Below are 18,930 nucleotides of genomic sequence, written 5' to 3'. Positions count from 1 at the left end.
TGGGCTCAGGGTAGCTATGGAGGTTCAATATATTGAAAACACCAACAAGAGACAAAAGAACTCTACGATAAGCTCCACCACGATGGCACTGAAATGAACGAAAAGGCATAAATCATTGCGTGCACCAATAAACAGAAGAGGGTAGCGTGCCCATATGAGAGGGAGAGGCTTATGTAAGTCTCGTTTGCTGCTGGAACCAGATATGGGTCGGGTCACGCGACAACACGACCGCCAACAAACAATTGCATTGGGGCAAACAGCATAAAGCGCCAAGGACACGGAGCAACAAATACCATAAAAATCTCCTTATAAGTCGTTGATCTCTCGTAAATATTGTTGTATTCGCAATTATCCATAGACATCGGTGGCTGAAGAAGAACCGACTGAAGATCAGTCAATTTTCATACTCGCGATCTCGGTATTTTCTTTGCACCCGAAACCAAAGAGCAAACATGCGAGAAAACAACGCCTATTAATACCCAGTCACTTATTATGTGACGGATTCGAAACTAATGCTACGCACAATGTGATAAACTCTAAAGTGCGGGCCAGAGCTAACAAGCCGTTCGTCAGTTGAGGACACTGAGCTAAACTTGACAGGGCTAGCACTCTGATGATCTGTTAGAGGGCGACACAAACAAACAAGGGTGCTCTCAGCCCGCCTCGGTACCCAACGCAGCCAACGTCGGGGAACAATTTTTTCCTTCTCTCTTTTTCTACATAGAAGAGTAGCATGACCCCATCCCGCGCAGGTTCTGCGTCCCGTGTCTTGTGTGCTGCTGTTGGCTCTGCTGTGCCAATCTGAACCCGACGACGTCAGGACTGCATGTCTTTCTTGCAGCAAGCAAGCAGGCAGGTTTGACTACCGACGAAAGTTATTTTTATTTTTGCTACCTTCTCCCTCAAATCGACACCATCTGTCAAACTAAAATAATTTAGCAAAGAAAAAAAAAGGGAGACGAACCGACGAGCAAAAACCCCCCCCAAGCTGTTAGGCTTCGGCGCGGCCCGCCGTGTTTATTAGCAACGAAAATGGCTCACTCGATGGACAACAATGAACGCGACTCGAGCTCGACTCGCAGCGGCGGCGGCGCTGGTGCTGGCGGGGGGTCCACGGAATTTCTACAGTCATCAGCCATGGCAAGGCCCCCTGCACAGACGACTCTCACCGCCTCATCGTCGTCCAACTACGCCTCTAGCGTGTCTAGTGACAGCCAGATGCAGACAGGGGGCCTCCCCGGGACACCTGTTACCCGACGCTCAGGCGGATGGGACCGGCAAACGCTCTCCCCGGCGGCGGCGGCAAGGGAAGACCATGTCGTTAAGACCAACAGTATAGAGGACTCTTCTGATTCCTCGGATGAGTTTGTTGCCAGTTACAAGCCCATGGAACGGTAAGTTCTTCACAGATCAGAGGGTGATTCACTGATTGGTGGCTTGGCTCCATTGTTTGCTCCGTTGCTAATGTGTCTCAGTGGGTCGCGGTCCAAACGGTTCTTCCAAGCATTCGTCGCCAAATTCACCAAATCCTCTGTTCGTTCGTTTCCCCCCTCCCCTGCTCTGCAGTAGCATCCGAGAATTAACCATACGACGACGAACAGGGTACGGTTTGGTGCCGAATAGCCAGGTATGTTGCAATCACACGCTGTGATAACGATACGGGTACGGTACTCGGATGCTAATACGCTTTTGGCTTAGCAAGAACAAGACAGAAATGGTATGATGCGATGACCTCGGTACTCTTTGACCCGCGGATGTACTGATAAGATTGCGCTTAGTCATTCAACATACTGTTATCATCAATATCTTCAAGGGACTTCACTTATCGCCGATAACCTCGAAACCAAAGCGAGTGCTTGATGTGGGCACTGGACCTGGAACATGGGCATTAGTACGTTCTGAAGGAATCTCATGGCGTGGAAATTTGCTGACATTGATGCTATAGGAATTTGGTATGCCTAAGGCTTCATGGCCTCTCTGTTACTGACGCTAACATTTGGCAGCCACCAAATACCCTTCCTGTTCTGTGTTAGGCGTCGACATTGAACCAGTCCATCCACCATATACAAAATCCAACTGCAGCTTCAAAACATTCGACATTACGCACGACTGGGATATTTTCAATGGCGGCAACTTCGATTTTATTCACGTTCGACAATTAGGCGACATTGGAGACAAGAAGAAGTTGATCCAATCGGCGTTTGATAACCTGAGGCCAGGAGGATGGGTCGAATTCACAGAATGGATCGCGATCCTACAATCACCGAACCACTCATTGAAGGGCACAGCATTCCGAAGGTGGAACGATTTAATGGAGCAAGGGATGCAGAATTTTGGTACAACGCTGAAATATCCGGAAAAGTTCAAACCGTTGTTACAAGAAGCTGGCTTTGGGCGCATCATTGAGACGAGGCACGGAGCGCCGACGAATGCGTGCTATCCTGGGAAGAAGCTACAGCGTATAGGACATCTTATGACACAGAATTGGCTGTTCATTCTTGAACCATTGACCATGCCCGTTTTTACACAGGGCTTGGGTTGGCCGCCGGATGAGGTCAAGAAGTTTCTGGTGGAGGTGAAGAAGGAGATTGGGAATACAAAGTACCATTCATTTATGACATTGTGAGTACCAAACTCGTTATATCTTGGATGATTTGGAGCTGACCAACGATACAGAATAACGTTCTGTGCCCAAAAGCCGGCACCTGGATCATCAACGCCATCGAATTCCGCGCCAGCTTCAGTCTCAGCGTCAGTTTCGACTTCCATGTCAGAATCCTCGATGCCGCGATAGGGCTAGATGTCGTGATGGGCTACGGAATATTAAGTCTTTAGACTAGACCCTTTGATGGGACTGAATTGCATATTTTGGTGTTGTACAGCATTGTCTTTGGCTCGCTGGCTGCGAGGGTTTGTCTCAGGCGTGATTATGAGGAGGGAGAGATATCTTAAAAGGGTATATACACAGATAAATACAGCAACGCGGAAAGGATATGATGACCAGAAGCAAAGAGTGTATTTAACTGACGAGCCATAAATATCGTGAAGCTACAACAAAAGAGAATGCACATAGGAGCTGCAAACAGGGAAACAAGAAAAGACAAGAGCCACCCCAATCTGTGGTATACCCAAACACAAAGAGAATTATCATATCATCCGGCAATCATTCTAGAAACCCTAGCCGACAAATCCTGAATACTATACGGGTTCGTCAAATCATTAATAGGCAGATCAATTTGGAACGCATATCGCGCCCAAGATCGAACCTCAATCGCAATAAGCGAGTCCATTCCATACTGAATAGCCGATCTCGAAGGCTGGATATCGCCAACCTTGATAGACAGTACTTGCGCCAGCTTGGCAACAAGAGCAGTGCAAACAAACGGCTGCAAAGCTGCCTCTTTACCTTCAGGCGCATCGCCCAATCGACCGAGAGTGTTTCGGAAGGCCTTGACAGCTGTTTGGACAGCGCTCTCTCCGCTATCAGCATCAGAGTCAAGAGCAGCGTTGTCAGCGGCACGAGATCGCAAGAGCCCGAACTTTGCATCTTGAGCCCAGGATTGGTACTCGGCTGTGGCTTTGTCGATCATGCCGAAGCTGAGAACAATCTGGCTCTGGACGAAGCTGTCATAAGTAGAGTCTGTGATGAGGTTCTTGGGTGACCCTGTTGCGATGGCACCCTCGACGACACGGAGAACATCTCTGACGGTGATAGGTCTGAGACCGCGAGATAAGAGGGAAGCTTGGATCTCAGGACGCTCGCTGATGTTGCCGACGTCCTCAACGAACCCGAGATCAACAGACGAGGCGGGAAGTCCAAGACTTTGACGGTATCGGGCAAAGGTGTCCAGGAAAGTACTACTTGCGGCGTAGTTCGACTGGCCCTCGTTACCGAGGATACCACAGCCTGAACTGAGCATGACAAAGAAGTCGAGGTCTTGGTTGAGAAGGCTGTTGTGGAGGTTCAATGAGCCATTGACCTTGGGTCCAAAAACGGCATCAAAGTCCTCGAGAGTGATATCCTCAAAGAAGCAGTCCTGGCTAAAATTAGACACATGAAACCAATAGTGATTATAAGGAGACTTACGCTGAGCTTCAATGCAGAGTGAATGACTCCACCGACAGGTGTATCGATGGAAGCAACGAGACGCTCAACGGCTTCGGAGTCACCGACATCGCAGACTTCAACTCTGGCATTGCATCCATATGATGATAGCTGTTGTAGAAGATCACCAGACTCTGAGGCACGAGTAATAGAGCTGGTGGCCAGAATGATGTGTCGAGCGCCATAGCTAGCCATCCACACGGAAATGGCGCGGCCGAGACCACCAAGACCACCTGTGATGATGTACGTCTTGTCGGGGTTGAAGCGAGATGTCTTGGGTCGTGTCTAGATCATGGTTAGATAAAGATAAGTCTTGTAGCTGAGAGTGAAACACTTACCTTGATCAATTTTTGGTCGTCGACATTGGCCAGCGATACAACCTGTTTGCTCGAATTACCTTCTATCAGTGCCGCAAAGGACGACTGAAGAGAGTCAAGTCCATTCACCGAGACCGAAGAGTCAACATCGACCTCTCGCTTCTCAATGATGTCGATGACTTGGCCCAGCAACCTAGAAAAAACGTCAGCTGAGGGATGCGCAAGGAGACAGAACTACCTACTCTCCAAGATCCTGCTTGCTCTCTTGATAAGCGTCCGCCAAATCGATAGAAGCAAACATGACATTTTTATTCGGCACAACATGTTCCGCATCGCCAGAACTCTCACCCGATGTAAGCTCAATATATGTTCCACGATTCGCAACCAGGTGAGCAAAGTCTGCATATTGACCGGACTTGGTGTTCAACACGAGCTTGTATGCTTGGAAGGTCGTAGAACGAGAGACGCTGGAGCGGCTGGTGTTGGTGGGGTTCACGAAGATCTTGGCGGAATGAAGGCCGAGTCTGGTGAGGATGGGCTTGGTGGTTGCGTCGCTGATGGCTGCGTAGACGTCGAGCTTGAGGGCTGTTGCGGTCTTGATGAGGGCGATGCCTTGGGTGGAGGATGCGTTGACGATGAGTATTTTCTATCGCTGAATTAGTATTTTCTGGTAGTGAGGCAGATGTGATATATACCTGTCCTGTTGATACTCGTGCTGGTGTTGTTAGAGCGTACAAGGCAGTGACGAAGTTTGTAGGAATCGCAGCCGCGTCCTACATCAAGATTAGCCACACTCAACCACTGTAAGAACAGGGTCCTTCTTACCTCGAATGAAAGCCAGTCTGGTATCTTACTACAACAGTCTGAAGGTGCCAAGTACTGCGTTGCGAAAGTGCCTTGGCCGATGACTGCAACGCGATCTCCAGGGCTGAATGATGAGACATTCGCGCCACATCTTGTAACGACACCGGAACATTCGCGACCGAATGATGTCGCTGGAAGAGACCCTTGGGCGATGAATCCATCCTGTCGCACTGTTAGATTGACTGATATCGAAGAGGGGAGATGTACTTACCCGGTCGTCAAGTCCCACAGCTTTGACATCGACAAGAACATGCCCATCCGGAATGGCGGTACACGCGTCATCTTGCGCCATGGTCAGACTCTCCAAGATACCAACCTCTCCCATGACCAAACGATGAGGAGCCTTCATCAGCTGCATCGAAGAAGCATCCATCTTACGAGCAGGACCATAAGCATTCTCAAGAGGAGTATCATTGACAAGCCTGCACGTCCAGAGCTGACCGTCTTTCTCAGCGATCTCGTAGTCCAATCTAGAGATCGGGTCATCATGCGAGTAATGCGCCCGCTCCAAGACGTGGTAGATGACGTTGGCTGTGATATCGCCATCGCTGCTTAAGTCGAGAGTGTACAGCTGGCATTGGCTATTTTCACCGCGGAGAGTTCGTGCGAAACCTGTCACTAGACCTCCTGTCGTGTTCTGGGGATCGAGGTACACCTTTCGAGTGACCCAGATGCACTTGATAGGCTTGGTAAACCATGTCTTGAGTGCGGTCAGTTGCTCTGGCTGAAGAGAGGCGAGAAAACTTCCTTCAGTCTCATCAACGAGGATCAGCCATTCTCCAGCCCATTCGCGCGATGCAAGGTCTTCAAGGGTACTAGAGCTTGCAGAAATACCACGCGTACCGAGATATTTCTGAAGGTGGTCTCGAGTGGACAGATCGCTGTCGACTCCAGCGATGTGCACCTTCTCCTCAGAAAGCGACTTGGGTGGAGTATAATCAACGGGCTTGGCTCTAGCCATCATAACGATGGTGCTTGAGAGTTGCTCAGTGTCGGTCTTGTCATGCTTGGCCTCGATCTCAGAGACGCTGTCAAAGTCGGCGGCGAGTTCGTTGCGCCATTCGTCGAGAGTGAGCCCGGGGCCAGAGCGGCCGGGTGATCTTGGGCGGAGCCACCAGCCAGTTAAAGGTCCCTACGTGAGAGTTAGCGTTGAGGTCTGGAACATGGGATGTGAGATCTTACCCAAAGAAAGTTTGCTGAAGTCAGATCTGCAAGCATCAATGTTAGCCAAACCTCCAGTGACATGAGTAATGTTACATACCCTCCGAAAGCTCACCGACCAAGAGGTATCCATCGTCGCGCAATAGAGATCGGATATTCTTCATCGCGAACGGCAGATCGGCAGTAGCGTGGAGAACCTAGCGAGCTGCGGTTAGTATTTGAAGGAACCTTCACAACATCCAAGACTTACGTTGGCTGCAACAACAAGATCGTACTTCTCAGTAAACCCTTGCTCAGCAATATCCTTCTCAACATCCAGAGTCTTAAACTCAATTCTATCCCACTGCGCAAACTTCTTCTTCGCTTTATCAAAGAAGCCAGCCGAGATATCAGTAAACGTAAAAGACTGATACGCATTCTTCCCTCCCGCCTTAGAGAACCCACGCAGCAACTCTGTAGTCGCACCGCCAGTTCCAGCACCAATCTCCAGGATCTTCATGTTGGGATTCTTGTGCGCCAAAAGCTCAGCGACAGAGAGAAGTTTCTGGTTCATGCTGGTGGTGAAGATACTCTCCTCGTAGAAGCGGTAGAGAAGATCGTTCTCAAGCCAGACTGCGAGGGCTTCGACGTCGCCTCGGAAGATTCTAGACATGTTGATGGCGAGTTGGGATACGATGGATGCATCGACAGTTTGGGAGATGCCGGAGTTGGCGACGATGTTCATGATGGCGTCTTGGACTGTTGCGAAACCGTTCTGTTGCTTGTGGCGGGCTGCTAGACGGTCTTTGTGAAGTTCAGCTTGGTCGAGGAACCACGAATGGTAGCTGAGTAGATGAGGAGCCAAGTCCTTGCCCTTTTCGATGCCGTTCTCAACGATGAGTGGGATTAGCTCTTTGACGAGGTTCTCAAGGTTGACGAGCTTCTTCTCTGCAGGAAGGCTCTGGATCTTGATGGAGCTGAGCATGGGGTCACTACTCGAGATGTCGCCAATGTCAGGCTTCCAGGTGAGCCTCAACCAGGGAAGAGTAGTGTTGTCATCACTTGTCGCCCTGTCCATTTGTAGGCCTTCCACCACAAAGAAAGGTCTCGATAAAGAATCGTAACACTCGACACCACCTTGGATCCTGCTAAAACCAACAGGCGATGTGTTGGTAGTACAAGACGCGACGTCCGTGTTCTTAGCAGGCATGCGGATGGAGATCCTCTTCATTTTGGAAGGAAGAAGTAAGGTATCAATCTCTTGGAAGAATCCAGAGCGATTGGCCAAGGCAGGTGTTTGGAGCGCAGCGTCCATCATAGCTGGGTGCAGAAGATATCGCTGGCCTGGAACAGGAGATTGAGCAGTCGATGTCATGTCGATCTTGGCAGAGCAAGCTGAGAGACTAGGGCGGACGCGAACTTCAGTGAGAAGCTGGAACTTGGGACCGTAGCCATAGCCAACGCGCTCAAGAGTCTTGTAGTAGCTCTTCAGTGGGACCTTGAGGGGCATGTGGTGCCACGAGGTTCTGCGCCGGAGAGCGACATTATCTTTGCTCGCTGGAAGAGTATTAGCTTGAATCACCATCTGGTTGACATGGGACACTTACTTTCAAGGACTGCAGCTCTACCGTGACAATGACGAATATCGACATCGCCCCTCAGCGAAGAGATGGTAAAGTTATACCACGTCTCCTCTGACTTGGCATTGTCGTTGTCTGGGATGAGTGTGAGGAAGAGATCGATGTGCGACTCGTCAGGGAGAATGATGGAGTTGGAAAAGACAAAGTCTTGAAGCTCGAACGAATGGTTCGCCCAGTCAATCTCCTTATTCTCCTCCTGTACCTGCATCATGGCCTCGATCACCATCGCAATGCCGGTAGTAAAAGAGAATGTTACAATACCGTTGACCTGTAACCTGTTAGCTTTGCTTGATGTGAATTCATAATCGTCAAGTACCTGATGATCAACAAGCCAAGGCGCATCTTCAATCGACACTTTATTCCTCCACGTCGGAGCCGAAGGGTTCACTCCTCTACAGCGAGATCCCAGAATCTCATGTCGCGGCGATTTCCTAAACCGCCATTCCTGACTGTTTCGCGGCTCGGTCCATGGCGTCGAGGAATAGTCCCAGGCATAAGCCGGAAGGTTGTCTTGAATGTGATTGGGAAGACGTCCAACCTTGCCCACGATCTTGTTAACTTGATCCAAGTCCAGCTGCTTTCCATTGAGAACCAAGTCTCCAGCGAGGTTCATCAGCTGTTGGCTTGAGTCTGCGTTTCGGAGCATCGTGGCAAAGAAGGGAAGTTGAGGAGAGTCAGGAAGGGATTTGACAATCTCAGATGTTGGGCGAGAGAGCAGAGAGTGAGGTCCGAGTTCAATGCAAAGATCGAACTTCAGGTTTGATGAGGTCAAAGCCAGGGTGACTGCATCGGTGTAAAGAACCGGGGAGACGAGGTTAGCTCCCCAATAGTCAGCGTCAACCTCGGTACCCTTGAGCTCAAGACCAGTAACAGATGAGTACATAGGTACTCGCCCGGTCTTGGGCTGAATGACACCCTTGAGCTGACCAACGTACTCATCCACAACAGTCTTCATGGCGCGAGTGTGATAAGCTCGAGTCACTGCGACAGCTCTAGAGACAATGCCATGAGTGCTGAGCTCAGCAGCCACGTTCTTGACTCCCTCAGCAGATCCAGCGAGCGTAAGGTTCTGAGGCCCGTTGAAGCAAGCGATCTGTACATCATTTCGCTCCAATGCATCTTGCAGCTCCTTAGCGTTGGGTGCGCTCCTTGTGGCCAACATGGCACCCGACGGAGCGTTCTGGCAGGCAATGCCTCTGTAGTAAGCCACAGTGATGGCCTCTTTGGCTGTGAGAGCACCGCAGGCGTAGGCAGCGGCTGTTTCTCCACCTGAGTGGCCAACAACGCCGTCGGGAAGAACGCCCCAGCTCGAGAGAACATCTGTCAACGCGATCTGGACCGCCATGGAGAGGGGATGCGCGAGAGCTGGTGAGTCAATCTCTTCTTGAGAGAGCTCAGTGGTAAGCTTGTCTGCGAGAGTGTCAGTCACTGTCAAGTTGAGATGATGTATCTCAACGTACCTATTAATGACCAAGTCGGTGTCTTGGATGACTGAAGTTCCCTTACAACCTCCTCGAGATTGTTAAAACTATTGCGCGCTACAGGAAACGCATCAAGGAGACGTTTACCCATCTGCGACCACATAGCTCCTTGGCCAGTGAATGCGAACAAGACACGCGGTGACCCGCCACTTGTCGGGCCTGCTCCAACCTTGAGTGCGTTGGTTTCCAGCTGCTGAACAAGACCATCAACAGATTGAGCAACAGCGAATGACTTCCATGGCCGGATGTTGATCTGGCTTCGAGCGTTGAGCGCTTTGACAAGAGGGCTAGTTAGACTCTTACACTCCTCGTGAGACTTGAGGAACTCTAAAAGGTTCTGCTCGTTTGTTTCTCGAGAGCTCTTTGAAGCGCCGGATGTGAAGAGGAGGAAATACGGGTCGTTGGTCTTCTCCTCGTCTTCATGATGGCCGTTAACGCCATTGATACCGTTGACACCATTGGTTCCATTGATGCCGTTGGTGCCATTGACTCCGTTTACACCATTGGTTGAACCATTGGTCAGCTGAGGCGGTTCGTAGAACTCAACAACAGCATGGGCAGTCGATCCACCGATACCAAGAGAGTTGACGCTAGCCCGGCGGATGGACTTGGACGGCCATGGCTGGGGAGCTGTTGGAACACGAACTCTCCACCCATCAAAGTCGACTGAGAAACTATCGTTAGCCGAGGTCATCAGAAGCCGGCAAGGAGGCTACATACTCTTGGGGTTGGGTGTCTTGTAATTTGTGTTGGGAGGGATCTCGCCCTTTTCCAGGGCCAAGACCACCTTGATGAGACTGCTCAAACCACTGGCAGCCTCTGAATGCCCGACGTTGGGTTTTGTCTGTTCAGATTAGTTTGTCTTCGACTGATGATAAAAGAAAGGTGTGACTTACAGAACCGACCCAGAGTGCATCTTGGGTTTTGTGGCTTTCGGAAAAGACTGAGCCAACGGCGCCCAACTCGATGCAGTCGCCAACGGGAGTACCTGTTCCATGACACTCAAAGTATCCTGTCTCGCTAAAATCATTGATTCCTGCTTGGGCGTAGGCTTGCAGGATAGTGTCTGCCTGAGCTCGGCCAGATGGCTCCGTAATGGCTGGAGTGGCACCAGAACTGAACTGTTAGTGTCTGGGCCTTGGGTCAAAACTGAAGAGACGCACCTGTTAGATGAAGTACCCCTGATAACCGCCCGAATGCTGTCACCATCTCTGATAGCATCGCTGAGCCTCTTGACGTAGACTGCATTGGTTCCTTCACCGCGTCCATACCCATTAGCGCTAGCATCAAATGTCTTACATTGACCATCCGCAGCAATAGCCCCGAGACGCGTCAAAGACAGTGCATAATCAGGACTCAGGAACAGATTAGATGCACCAATCACAGCGCCATCACACTCCCCAGCCTGCAGTGCTTGGCAGGCAAGATGAAGGGCCACCAGGGCACCCGAACAGGCAGTATCGATGGTGACACTGCATGAGGCGTCAGCACTGTAATCGCCTCTTTTGGGAAATGACGACATACCTTGGGCCACCAAGATCGAGTGCATGGCTGATGCGGTTCGCAAGCATAGTTCGTGTCGTTCCGATAGCGATGAACGTTGGAAGATATTCAGGGTCTTGCATGAGCATGTCGTGGTAATCACTCACAAACATGGCACAGTAGCAGCCAATCTTTGACTTTGAGATTGTTTCCATAGAGATGTTGGCAGACTCGAGGCACTCGTAGACAACCTCGAGCAGCTGCTTCTGTTGGGGATCCATAGCTGTTGCAGTGTCTTTGCTGATACCAAAGAACTTGTGATCAAACTGCTTAATGTCCCTCTTGACGAAATGAGCGCCTCTAAAGGCCTGGGCACCCTTCTGGTTAGGATCCATGGAGAGAAAGTTCTCAGCATTGAACCGATCTTTGGGTATCGCCGTAGCAGATGAGCGACCTGCTCGGACATGGTCCCATAGGTCCAGCGGCTTGTCGATTCCACCTGGGAGACGACATGCCATGCTCACAATAGCGATTGGCTCTCGCCATTGTGGAATCTGAGAGGGCATTGCAAAAAAAAAGACAAACGTCAAAACAAATTGGGGTATACTGATGAAATTCGTTCCAGAGTCTTGTAACTCTGGGGGGCAAAAATTACATGAAAAGAGTATGGGATAGTTCATGACACCACCGGCAGCGGCACATACATATGGGACAGCGGCCATCGACTGGCCGTGATACGCTCGCTCGGTAATCACCACATGAGAAGACAGCGCGCCCAGATTCCTGGTTCATTGTCTCCACAGCAGTTCACAAGGGTCCGGCGTGTTGGTTGCTAGCTCCACGAGCTACTGCACTGCCATTGTCGTAATATCAATCACAGGTGGCGCGTGATCTAGCTCTCAGTGGTATAGTTTAGATGCAGTTACTTGGTGAAATATCGCACTATGGATGCAAGAACAAGTCCTTAAGTGTCGTCCGCGCCTCTTCCGACGATCGGGCCTGTTTCTGGAATGGTTCATGATATGACGCTTGCAGTAGCACCAACATAGCGGGTCCGAATCCTTTCGAGATATGGGGGCGAGGTAGCCCGTTTCAGGTACGAAAGCGAGGAGAAAAAAAGCGATACTCCGTAGATGCACGGGAATTACATGGAATAAAGAGGGTTTAACCCGCACCAGCTTAATGTTATAGAAGCCTTGTTATGCTGGAAATAATTCACGCGGGATCGACTCGTCGACTCTTGGTCCGGCGCTAACACGATATCCTTGCGGGCCGTAGTGTAAAAATGCGACATCGACCCAGAGATACGGCGCGTCCCTAGCTTACGCCGGGGCGAGTAATCCTGACCTTGCTCTCTGATCGATGGGTAGCGCTTGCTCTGATCATCGCCACGCGTGGATATTAGATGAGTGATTTAGCACAACAGGTGATACAGGAGCAAACAGTTTGCGTATATGTATGTTGGTTGCCCCCTGATGTCGCAAAAAGGTTATTTGCTTCACCGTTTCCTCCGCCAAGGCCGGTAGTTAGTACTGTGCCTCAGGAGGACAGTGCCTTTTGTGCTACACACGCTGCAGCACGGAAATGAGCTCCAGCCGTTTGAGAACCAACCGCGTGGTAAACCAAGCTTGCTTTACGGTTCATGCTGCAGATGATGGGTCGGCTGTCAGTGCGGGATAAAACCCCCCCTGTCCGACTCCAGCCAATACGGTACCGCCACGCAAACATCACTTGAAGAGGCCGTCTGCAGGTTGGTTGCTAGCTTAAACTTCGGGTTGGTATGCGTTCCCTCATCCTGCATATGCACTGATGTTTGGGTCCAGCCCGGAGATGCTTCCAGTTATGTACGGTATAATATCAGCACTACAAACATTATCATAAAGCTCTGACCAGCGGGTGACAAACTAGATCCAGTTATTGAGGGGTAAGGTAAGCAGCAAACATCAGCAGATTCCACGCTAGGTTAGTTTTTAGCTATGCGATGGACTTTGGGAGCAACTGCGCCTGCGCTAATGCAATTGCAGGCTGTGTAGCGCTATGGTCTAATCTGGGTATATCATTGGAGTTGCAAGGGCCCGAGGCTTTGCGAGAGATGGGTAGCGATCTGACAGGACGGAACAGCCGGATAAGCAGTCGGCCATGATTGCTACGACCAACAGAGGCCACGCAGGCACGGCGTGGAAGCATCGGGAGTCTATTGAGAAAATCTGGTATTGGGACTTACTAATTGAATATTCACGAACTGTAGAAAGGTGCAAGGGCCATCATATAACCCACCATCTGACTACTGTTGGATTATGTCCCAGGAAAAACAGCATGCTTCAATGGTGGTTGCATATTGGGGTTCTTATCACCATGTCAAGACAAGGATGTAATACGAAAATAAGAGATAGAGATACTGGAAGTACATGATAGAAATCTAATTATAACTGACTGCTCGGCACACCAGGCGTCATCATGACAAAGACGCCTGCAGCATGTATTGCATAATCTTATCCTCGGGGTCAAAGCTCGCCAGCCGAGTACAGCTGTGCGAAGCGAGAGGTTGGCTGATGGAGCAGTTCCTTGGGATCGCCTTGCTCAACAATCTTGCCATCATCTAGTACTAGAACTATATCAAACTCAACGATCGTTGCAACCTGATGCGTGACACAGAGGACAGTGCTATCGGGGAACGTGTCGAATACTGTCTGGCGCAGCTGTGTCTGTATGTCATTATCGACGCTTTAGCGGTTAGCTGTGAGCTGTAAGATGTGTCACGTGTGCTGCTTACTGGCTTGTAGGTTCATCCATAAGCACAAGCTTTCCCTTCTTGAGGCAAGCTAATGTCATGGCGAATAACTGACGCTCTCCGTGGGAGAAGGTGTCGCTTGAAGCTATCATGTCGAGGCCGCCTCCTTGCTCAATGGTCTGCCAGAGGCCTGTCTTCTTGAGGCCTTGGATGATCTCTTGCTCGTCTGAAATGCCAAAGAGCTTGGCGTACTCTCGTATACTTACTGAGAGGATGAGAGATTCTTGCGGGAGGACTACGAAACGAGAACGCACTTCATCCTTGGCCAGGGTTGATATGTCAACATCGTCAATAGTGATGATACCTGAAGACACCTGTACCAGGCCGAGCAATGAATTGACTAGCGTGCTCTTGCCGCTGTTGACAGATGAGTTAGTGTCCTGATAGCTGGGTTCAGTATCTGCTTGCGAGGAACATACCTTCCCGTTCGGCCGCAAATAGCCATCTTGGAGCCTGGCTTGATATCCAATGTGAGATTCGAGATAGTTGGAGGCAACGAGGTTCTATACCATAGATTAGTTCTCCAAGAGCTCTATCACTGCTATGTTACACTTACGAATGAGTCAGCGTTACATTGCTGAAGTGAATCTCGCCCCTCGATGGCCACTCTACCGGAGGCTTCGTATCCGACTCATGCTCCGACTTTGTGTCTTCAGTAAAGTCTCTGATACGAGCAACTGCACCGAGTGTGATCTCAAGTGAAGTCCAGAAGAAGACGACACCCTTGACCGACTGTCCAAGTCCCACGATGTTAAACAGCGCAAGACCAAGACTGCCACCGCTGGTATTCATCTGGACGACAGCAATGGATATGACCACAAGAGCAAGAGTCGCGACGAACAGGTCTACTGAAAGGTTGAGGGTAACCTGTGCAGACTGCAAGAAGTGGAAGGGTACTTGCGATCGCTCAAGAACCTCAATTCCTCTTCTCAAATACCAGGCCGCCCAACCATATGCACGCACAGTGGCGAGTCCATCAAGAGACTCCAGAAGGAGGGATAAGACAGGTGACCTCGCCTCGATATCCAGGACACGAAGTCTTCGAGACGTTCGAAGGTAAAACTCATGAAAGAATCCAATGACAACGGCAATCGCCAAAATTGCAAAGCCGGCGTAGTGAGATTGGATGGTAACAACGACGCACTGCGCGATAAGCATCAGCAAGTTCATCGTGGCGCCAACGAAAGCTAGCGGTAGCTCCATATCGGTGATCTGCAGGTCCTGGCTAAATCTAGAGGCGGATGCGATTAGCGAATGTCTGTGCACAAAAGTTGTAGTTGTCGTACCTGTTTAACGTGACTCCACTATCCGTCTGGGAGAAGAAATCCATTCTGGCACTAAAGCACTGTTAGCAAGCGCGAGAAGAGCCTGGATGGGGGGAATGCCATACTTGAGTGTTGTGGTGAGGATGAGATGGTGGAACAACGCTGCAGTCCGCACTGCGATGCGTAAAAAGAGCCATACACATGCTGAAAAGAGAGCTACCCAGGCCATCGAGCCAACTCCAAAGAAGATGCCATAGAATGACGGGAGCGTATCGATTTGGTTCTGGAGGCTTTTCTCCGACCATAGTCCAAGGTAAATTTCTATCGATGGTCAGTATTAGGTCGATAGAAGTGCTATGACGGGTGACCTACGTGGGAATATGACGCCTATCACGAATCCCAAGCAGAGGAATAGAAAGACGACAAAGTCCATCCAGCCAATGACACCAAAGTACCACTTATACACTGCCCAATCACCATTGGCGCCTTTCTTAAAGGCAATGTCGTTGGTGATTGCAGTGTTGGGTAGTTCATCAGAGTCTTGGGCTCTAGGTTCTCGTGCAGTGGAGGCATGGTCAGATACTTGCAGCACGTCATGTTCGAGTTGCTCAATATGCGGTGCAATCTCGGCGTATGTGCCTTGCCGAACAACGCGGCCGTCAGCGTCAATGAGGATGATGTAGTTGGCGAAGGGGAGATATCTCGCTATATGCTGTTAGCGAGTGTAATTCAATGGGAAAGTTAACTTACGTGAACTTGTGGCGAGGATAGTCGTGGTGGGTGCGCTGCTGAGAAGACCTCGGGGCGCAAAGATCTCGCCCAGGATATGGCGCTCAGTGTTGGTGTCTAGACCTACAAGACAATCGTCGAGAAGAACAAGAGTAGCCTTGGAGTAGATGGCACGCGCTAGAGCCTAGAGCTGTGATTAGTCCATGTAGCGTGTCGTACTGAAAAGTGACACTCACTATGCGAACTTTCTGTCCTCCACTGACAGACTGCCCATTCAGACCACAAAGATGTTTGTCTCCGTCGGTCAGATCCTCGATGTCCTGATCTAGAGCACATGCATGAAGCGCCATGCGATAGCGCTCTTCATAAAAAGGCAAGGCACCGACAATGTTCTCTTTTATGCTGATATTAGCGATCCAAGGCGTCTGGTCGCAGAAAGCAACCTGCGAATCATCGATAGAAACGGTTCCAGATGACGGTGCAAGGTCGCCCAACACAACACGCAGCAGAGTCGACTTTCCACTGCCTGTCGGTCCAGCAATAACAGTTAGTCCATGGGCTGGCACGTCAAACGTAGCATCCTTGATGATAGCTTCACCATCTTCAGTCCATTTTGCGCTAACGTTTTGAATCTTGACAGCCACGTCGGTGAGGACCTTCTTCTCGCTCGTACCACCAACAGAACTCTCATCTGTACTGATGCTAGCATCTCTGATGGACTTTCGAGGATCCGTCCAGGTGTGCTGGTTGAGGAAGCTCTCGATACGCTGTAGTGAGCCGAGGCCTACCATGATGGCCATGACGTGGGAGGTACAGTCTTGTATACTTGAGCTTACAATGTTGAAGAGGGTCATTACTTGGAAGGCTGTTTGCGCTGTCAGGATACGTCCTGATGATTTGTCTGATACGGCGTTGTGAACACTCAGACCCAGAGCAGGGAGCATGGTGAGAGAGGTGAAGGCTATGCATTGATCAGCAGATGGTCAAGACAAAGATGACGGTTACTCACATAAGGTTACGAGTGCGATGAGCTGAAGGCGGAATCTCTTGGACAGCTTGATCTCTGATTGTCTTTCATCTTCGAGCATGGTCTTTATCGCTGGCGCCGCGCCCATCTGCTTTATGCTCTTGATACCCTTCAAGACCTGCACTGTCTTGTGAAGACGTTTCTCGATGGCAGCCATCCAGTTCTTCTGGAATCTACTAGCGCGTCCAGACCAATACCCGCCAAGCAGCAAAGAACCTGTCTGCTGTTAGCTCTGTCCGTTATAGCAGTGGTAGATTAACTTACCTCCGATTAGCCCTAGCGTAACCAAAGCTGCAAGGCCTAGTTGTGCCTCGATGAGCCATAGTCCAATTGCAACAGATACGAAGCTCGCCCAGGCATCGTGTAGCTTCCGAACTCCAAGCTGCACGCGCTCGACATCAGCCGTCATCATTGTTGTACTTGAGTCTCCTGTGTCCACGACGCGATCCAGAAGCAGTGATTGTTGGTAGATTCGCATCGATAGATCGGCACGGACGACGGTGGTGGCTCGAACAGCGCTCTGTTCGTACAGAGAGGATACGAACTAGTTGGTTCTTGTTAGCACCATGTCTACTATCCAGAGCAGATGGGATCTCACTGCGATGCCATAGTAGACAAGAGCATATGCTGCAATGAGTCCATCGCCTCTCTCACCAGAGCCCTCGGTCTTTGGTTTCGAGATGTAGTCGATCGCTCGACGGACGAGGAATGGTTGGGCAAAAGTCAAGGAGAGGTAGCATAGTCGGGGGAATATGGGCGCTAGAAACTCGTAAGTGTGAGAGAAGAAGATCTCTTTTGCAAGCTTGATCGGCCCCTGCTTTCTCTTTGGTCCTAGATACTGTTAGCGACGTTTTCACTGTGATACGATAGAAGGTTCTCGGGAACATGCCTTTTTCGGACGGCCTCAACTCGGCATTTTGCAGTTTGGTGTCAAGCTTGGAGAGATGTTCAGTCTGCAATGGTGTACGATATCCAGCCCAGAAGATGGGCATCATTCGGAGCATAAGCGCACGTTCAATAATGCCATTGCTCTCCTCTGGGGCATCGCATAGTTCATGTCTGTTTGCCAACGAACACTTCCACAGCATCTCAGTGACCAGGGCGCAAACCTTGGTCGCTCCTAGCACCATAACAGCAATAGCAGGGTCTCGTCCATCTAGCATTCGCCAGAGGGTTCGCGCGCGAGCGGCATCCATGGGGATAGTCGACAGGAGGTATAGAACCAAGATGGACGAGGTGCGCACTGCCCGTTGATGCTCCAGGAAAGACAGACATGCTAGTATCGCGGAGCCGACTATGCCAATACTCCCCGCGGCAATACTGGCTCTCGTTCGTGTTTCATCGCGGATCGAGAAAAGCGCGACAACGCTCGCTTGCGATCCAAGTACTAAAGTCCATGCGATCTTGAGGCCATCACATTAGTCTACAATTAGTTTTCCTTGGTGCAAGGGAGGATAACGAAAGAGAAATTAGAACATACCAACTTCAGCGGCAATATGAAACAACCCTTGAAGATCACCGGCTTCTTCCAAAGTCGTGTAACTCGAAAGATAGCAAGACAAATAGCGACGCAAAGAGGAAGAATACAAAGAATCGTCTCCTCAAACAACAAAGTGAAGTCAAAATTGGACCCGCATCCCTTGACGACGGGTCCAAAGGTGTCCTCGACATGGAGGAGACAATTGGGAGGCGGCATTCTTCGGAATTCGGATTTTCTGATTCGATCAGAGACAAACAGAACGATCAACCCTCTGCAAAAATCAAGGGACAATCAGAGATCTAATCGAATGGTCTGTCGGTAGAACGGGCTCCCGCTGCAATTGAAGGATCAGGATCAGGAGCCGGGGGTTGGCTCGGAGGAATAATCAGCCCGATCGGATGGAACTTTAATACGGGATCTGCTGACCGGAAATACGCTTTGTGCAACGTGAAAAGCCGCTGACTTTGACTTACAGCTTTTACAGATAGCTTGCATTGGTAGAAGGATCTTTCGAGATAAATTATTATTGATGTTGAAGGATTTGCTTGGTCGTGCTTGACGGCTCTTGTTTTCTAGGCTAAGATGATCCTTCTGGAATAAGGGATCTAC

The 18,930-nt window shown here is 50.2% G+C and overlaps 3 protein-coding genes across 3 annotated transcripts; 1 reads left to right on the top strand and 2 right to left on the bottom strand.

Annotated features, from left to right (window-relative positions):
- Positions 1-1,032: 1,032 nt before the first annotated feature.
- Positions 1,033-2,835, top strand: FPRO_15731 (uncharacterized protein; the record flags this gene model as incomplete). Its single annotated transcript, XM_031219918.1, has 8 exons — positions 1,033-1,394; positions 1,476-1,537; positions 1,602-1,627; positions 1,699-1,717; positions 1,779-1,891; positions 1,946-1,952; positions 2,004-2,575; positions 2,677-2,835. The coding sequence occupies 8 exons, from the start codon at positions 1,033-1,035 to the stop codon at positions 2,833-2,835; spliced, it is 1,320 nt and encodes a 439-aa protein (XP_031085628.1).
- Positions 2,836-3,152: 317 nt separating this feature from the next.
- FPRO_15732 (polyketide synthase) lies at positions 3,153-11,595 on the bottom strand (the record flags this gene model as incomplete). The annotated part of the gene is made up of 17 exons (XM_031219917.1): positions 3,153-4,037; positions 4,088-4,390; positions 4,444-4,615; positions 4,665-5,068; positions 5,118-5,195; positions 5,248-5,448; positions 5,498-6,418; positions 6,469-6,494; positions 6,548-6,644; positions 6,698-7,983; positions 8,034-8,334; positions 8,383-9,476; positions 9,527-10,213; positions 10,268-10,391; positions 10,444-10,663; positions 10,711-11,019; positions 11,072-11,595. 17 exons carry the CDS (start codon positions 11,593-11,595, stop codon positions 3,153-3,155), a joined length of 7,632 nt encoding a protein of 2,543 aa, XP_031085627.1.
- Positions 11,596-13,533: 1,938 nt separating this feature from the next.
- On the bottom strand, positions 13,534-18,537 carry FPRO_15733 (uncharacterized protein; the record flags this gene model as incomplete). Its single annotated transcript, XM_031219916.1, has 14 exons — positions 13,534-13,753; positions 13,803-14,177; positions 14,240-14,323; positions 14,377-15,051; positions 15,107-15,157; positions 15,211-15,406; positions 15,458-15,790; positions 15,836-15,998; positions 16,051-16,775; positions 16,824-17,057; positions 17,106-17,385; positions 17,440-17,672; positions 17,707-18,244; positions 18,322-18,537. 14 exons carry the CDS (start codon positions 18,535-18,537, stop codon positions 13,534-13,536), a joined length of 4,323 nt encoding a protein of 1,440 aa, XP_031085626.1.
- Between the last annotated feature and the right edge of the window lie 393 nt (positions 18,538-18,930).

The sequence above is a fragment of the Fusarium proliferatum genome, assembly GCF_900067095.1.
Source record: "Fusarium proliferatum ET1 genome assembly, contig: FPRO_scaffold009, whole genome shotgun sequence".
NCBI classification, from domain to species: domain Eukaryota; kingdom Fungi; phylum Ascomycota; class Sordariomycetes; order Hypocreales; family Nectriaceae; genus Fusarium; species Fusarium proliferatum.
Note: the sequence above shows the minus strand (reverse complement) of the source record. Positions and strands in the feature narration are given on the sequence as shown.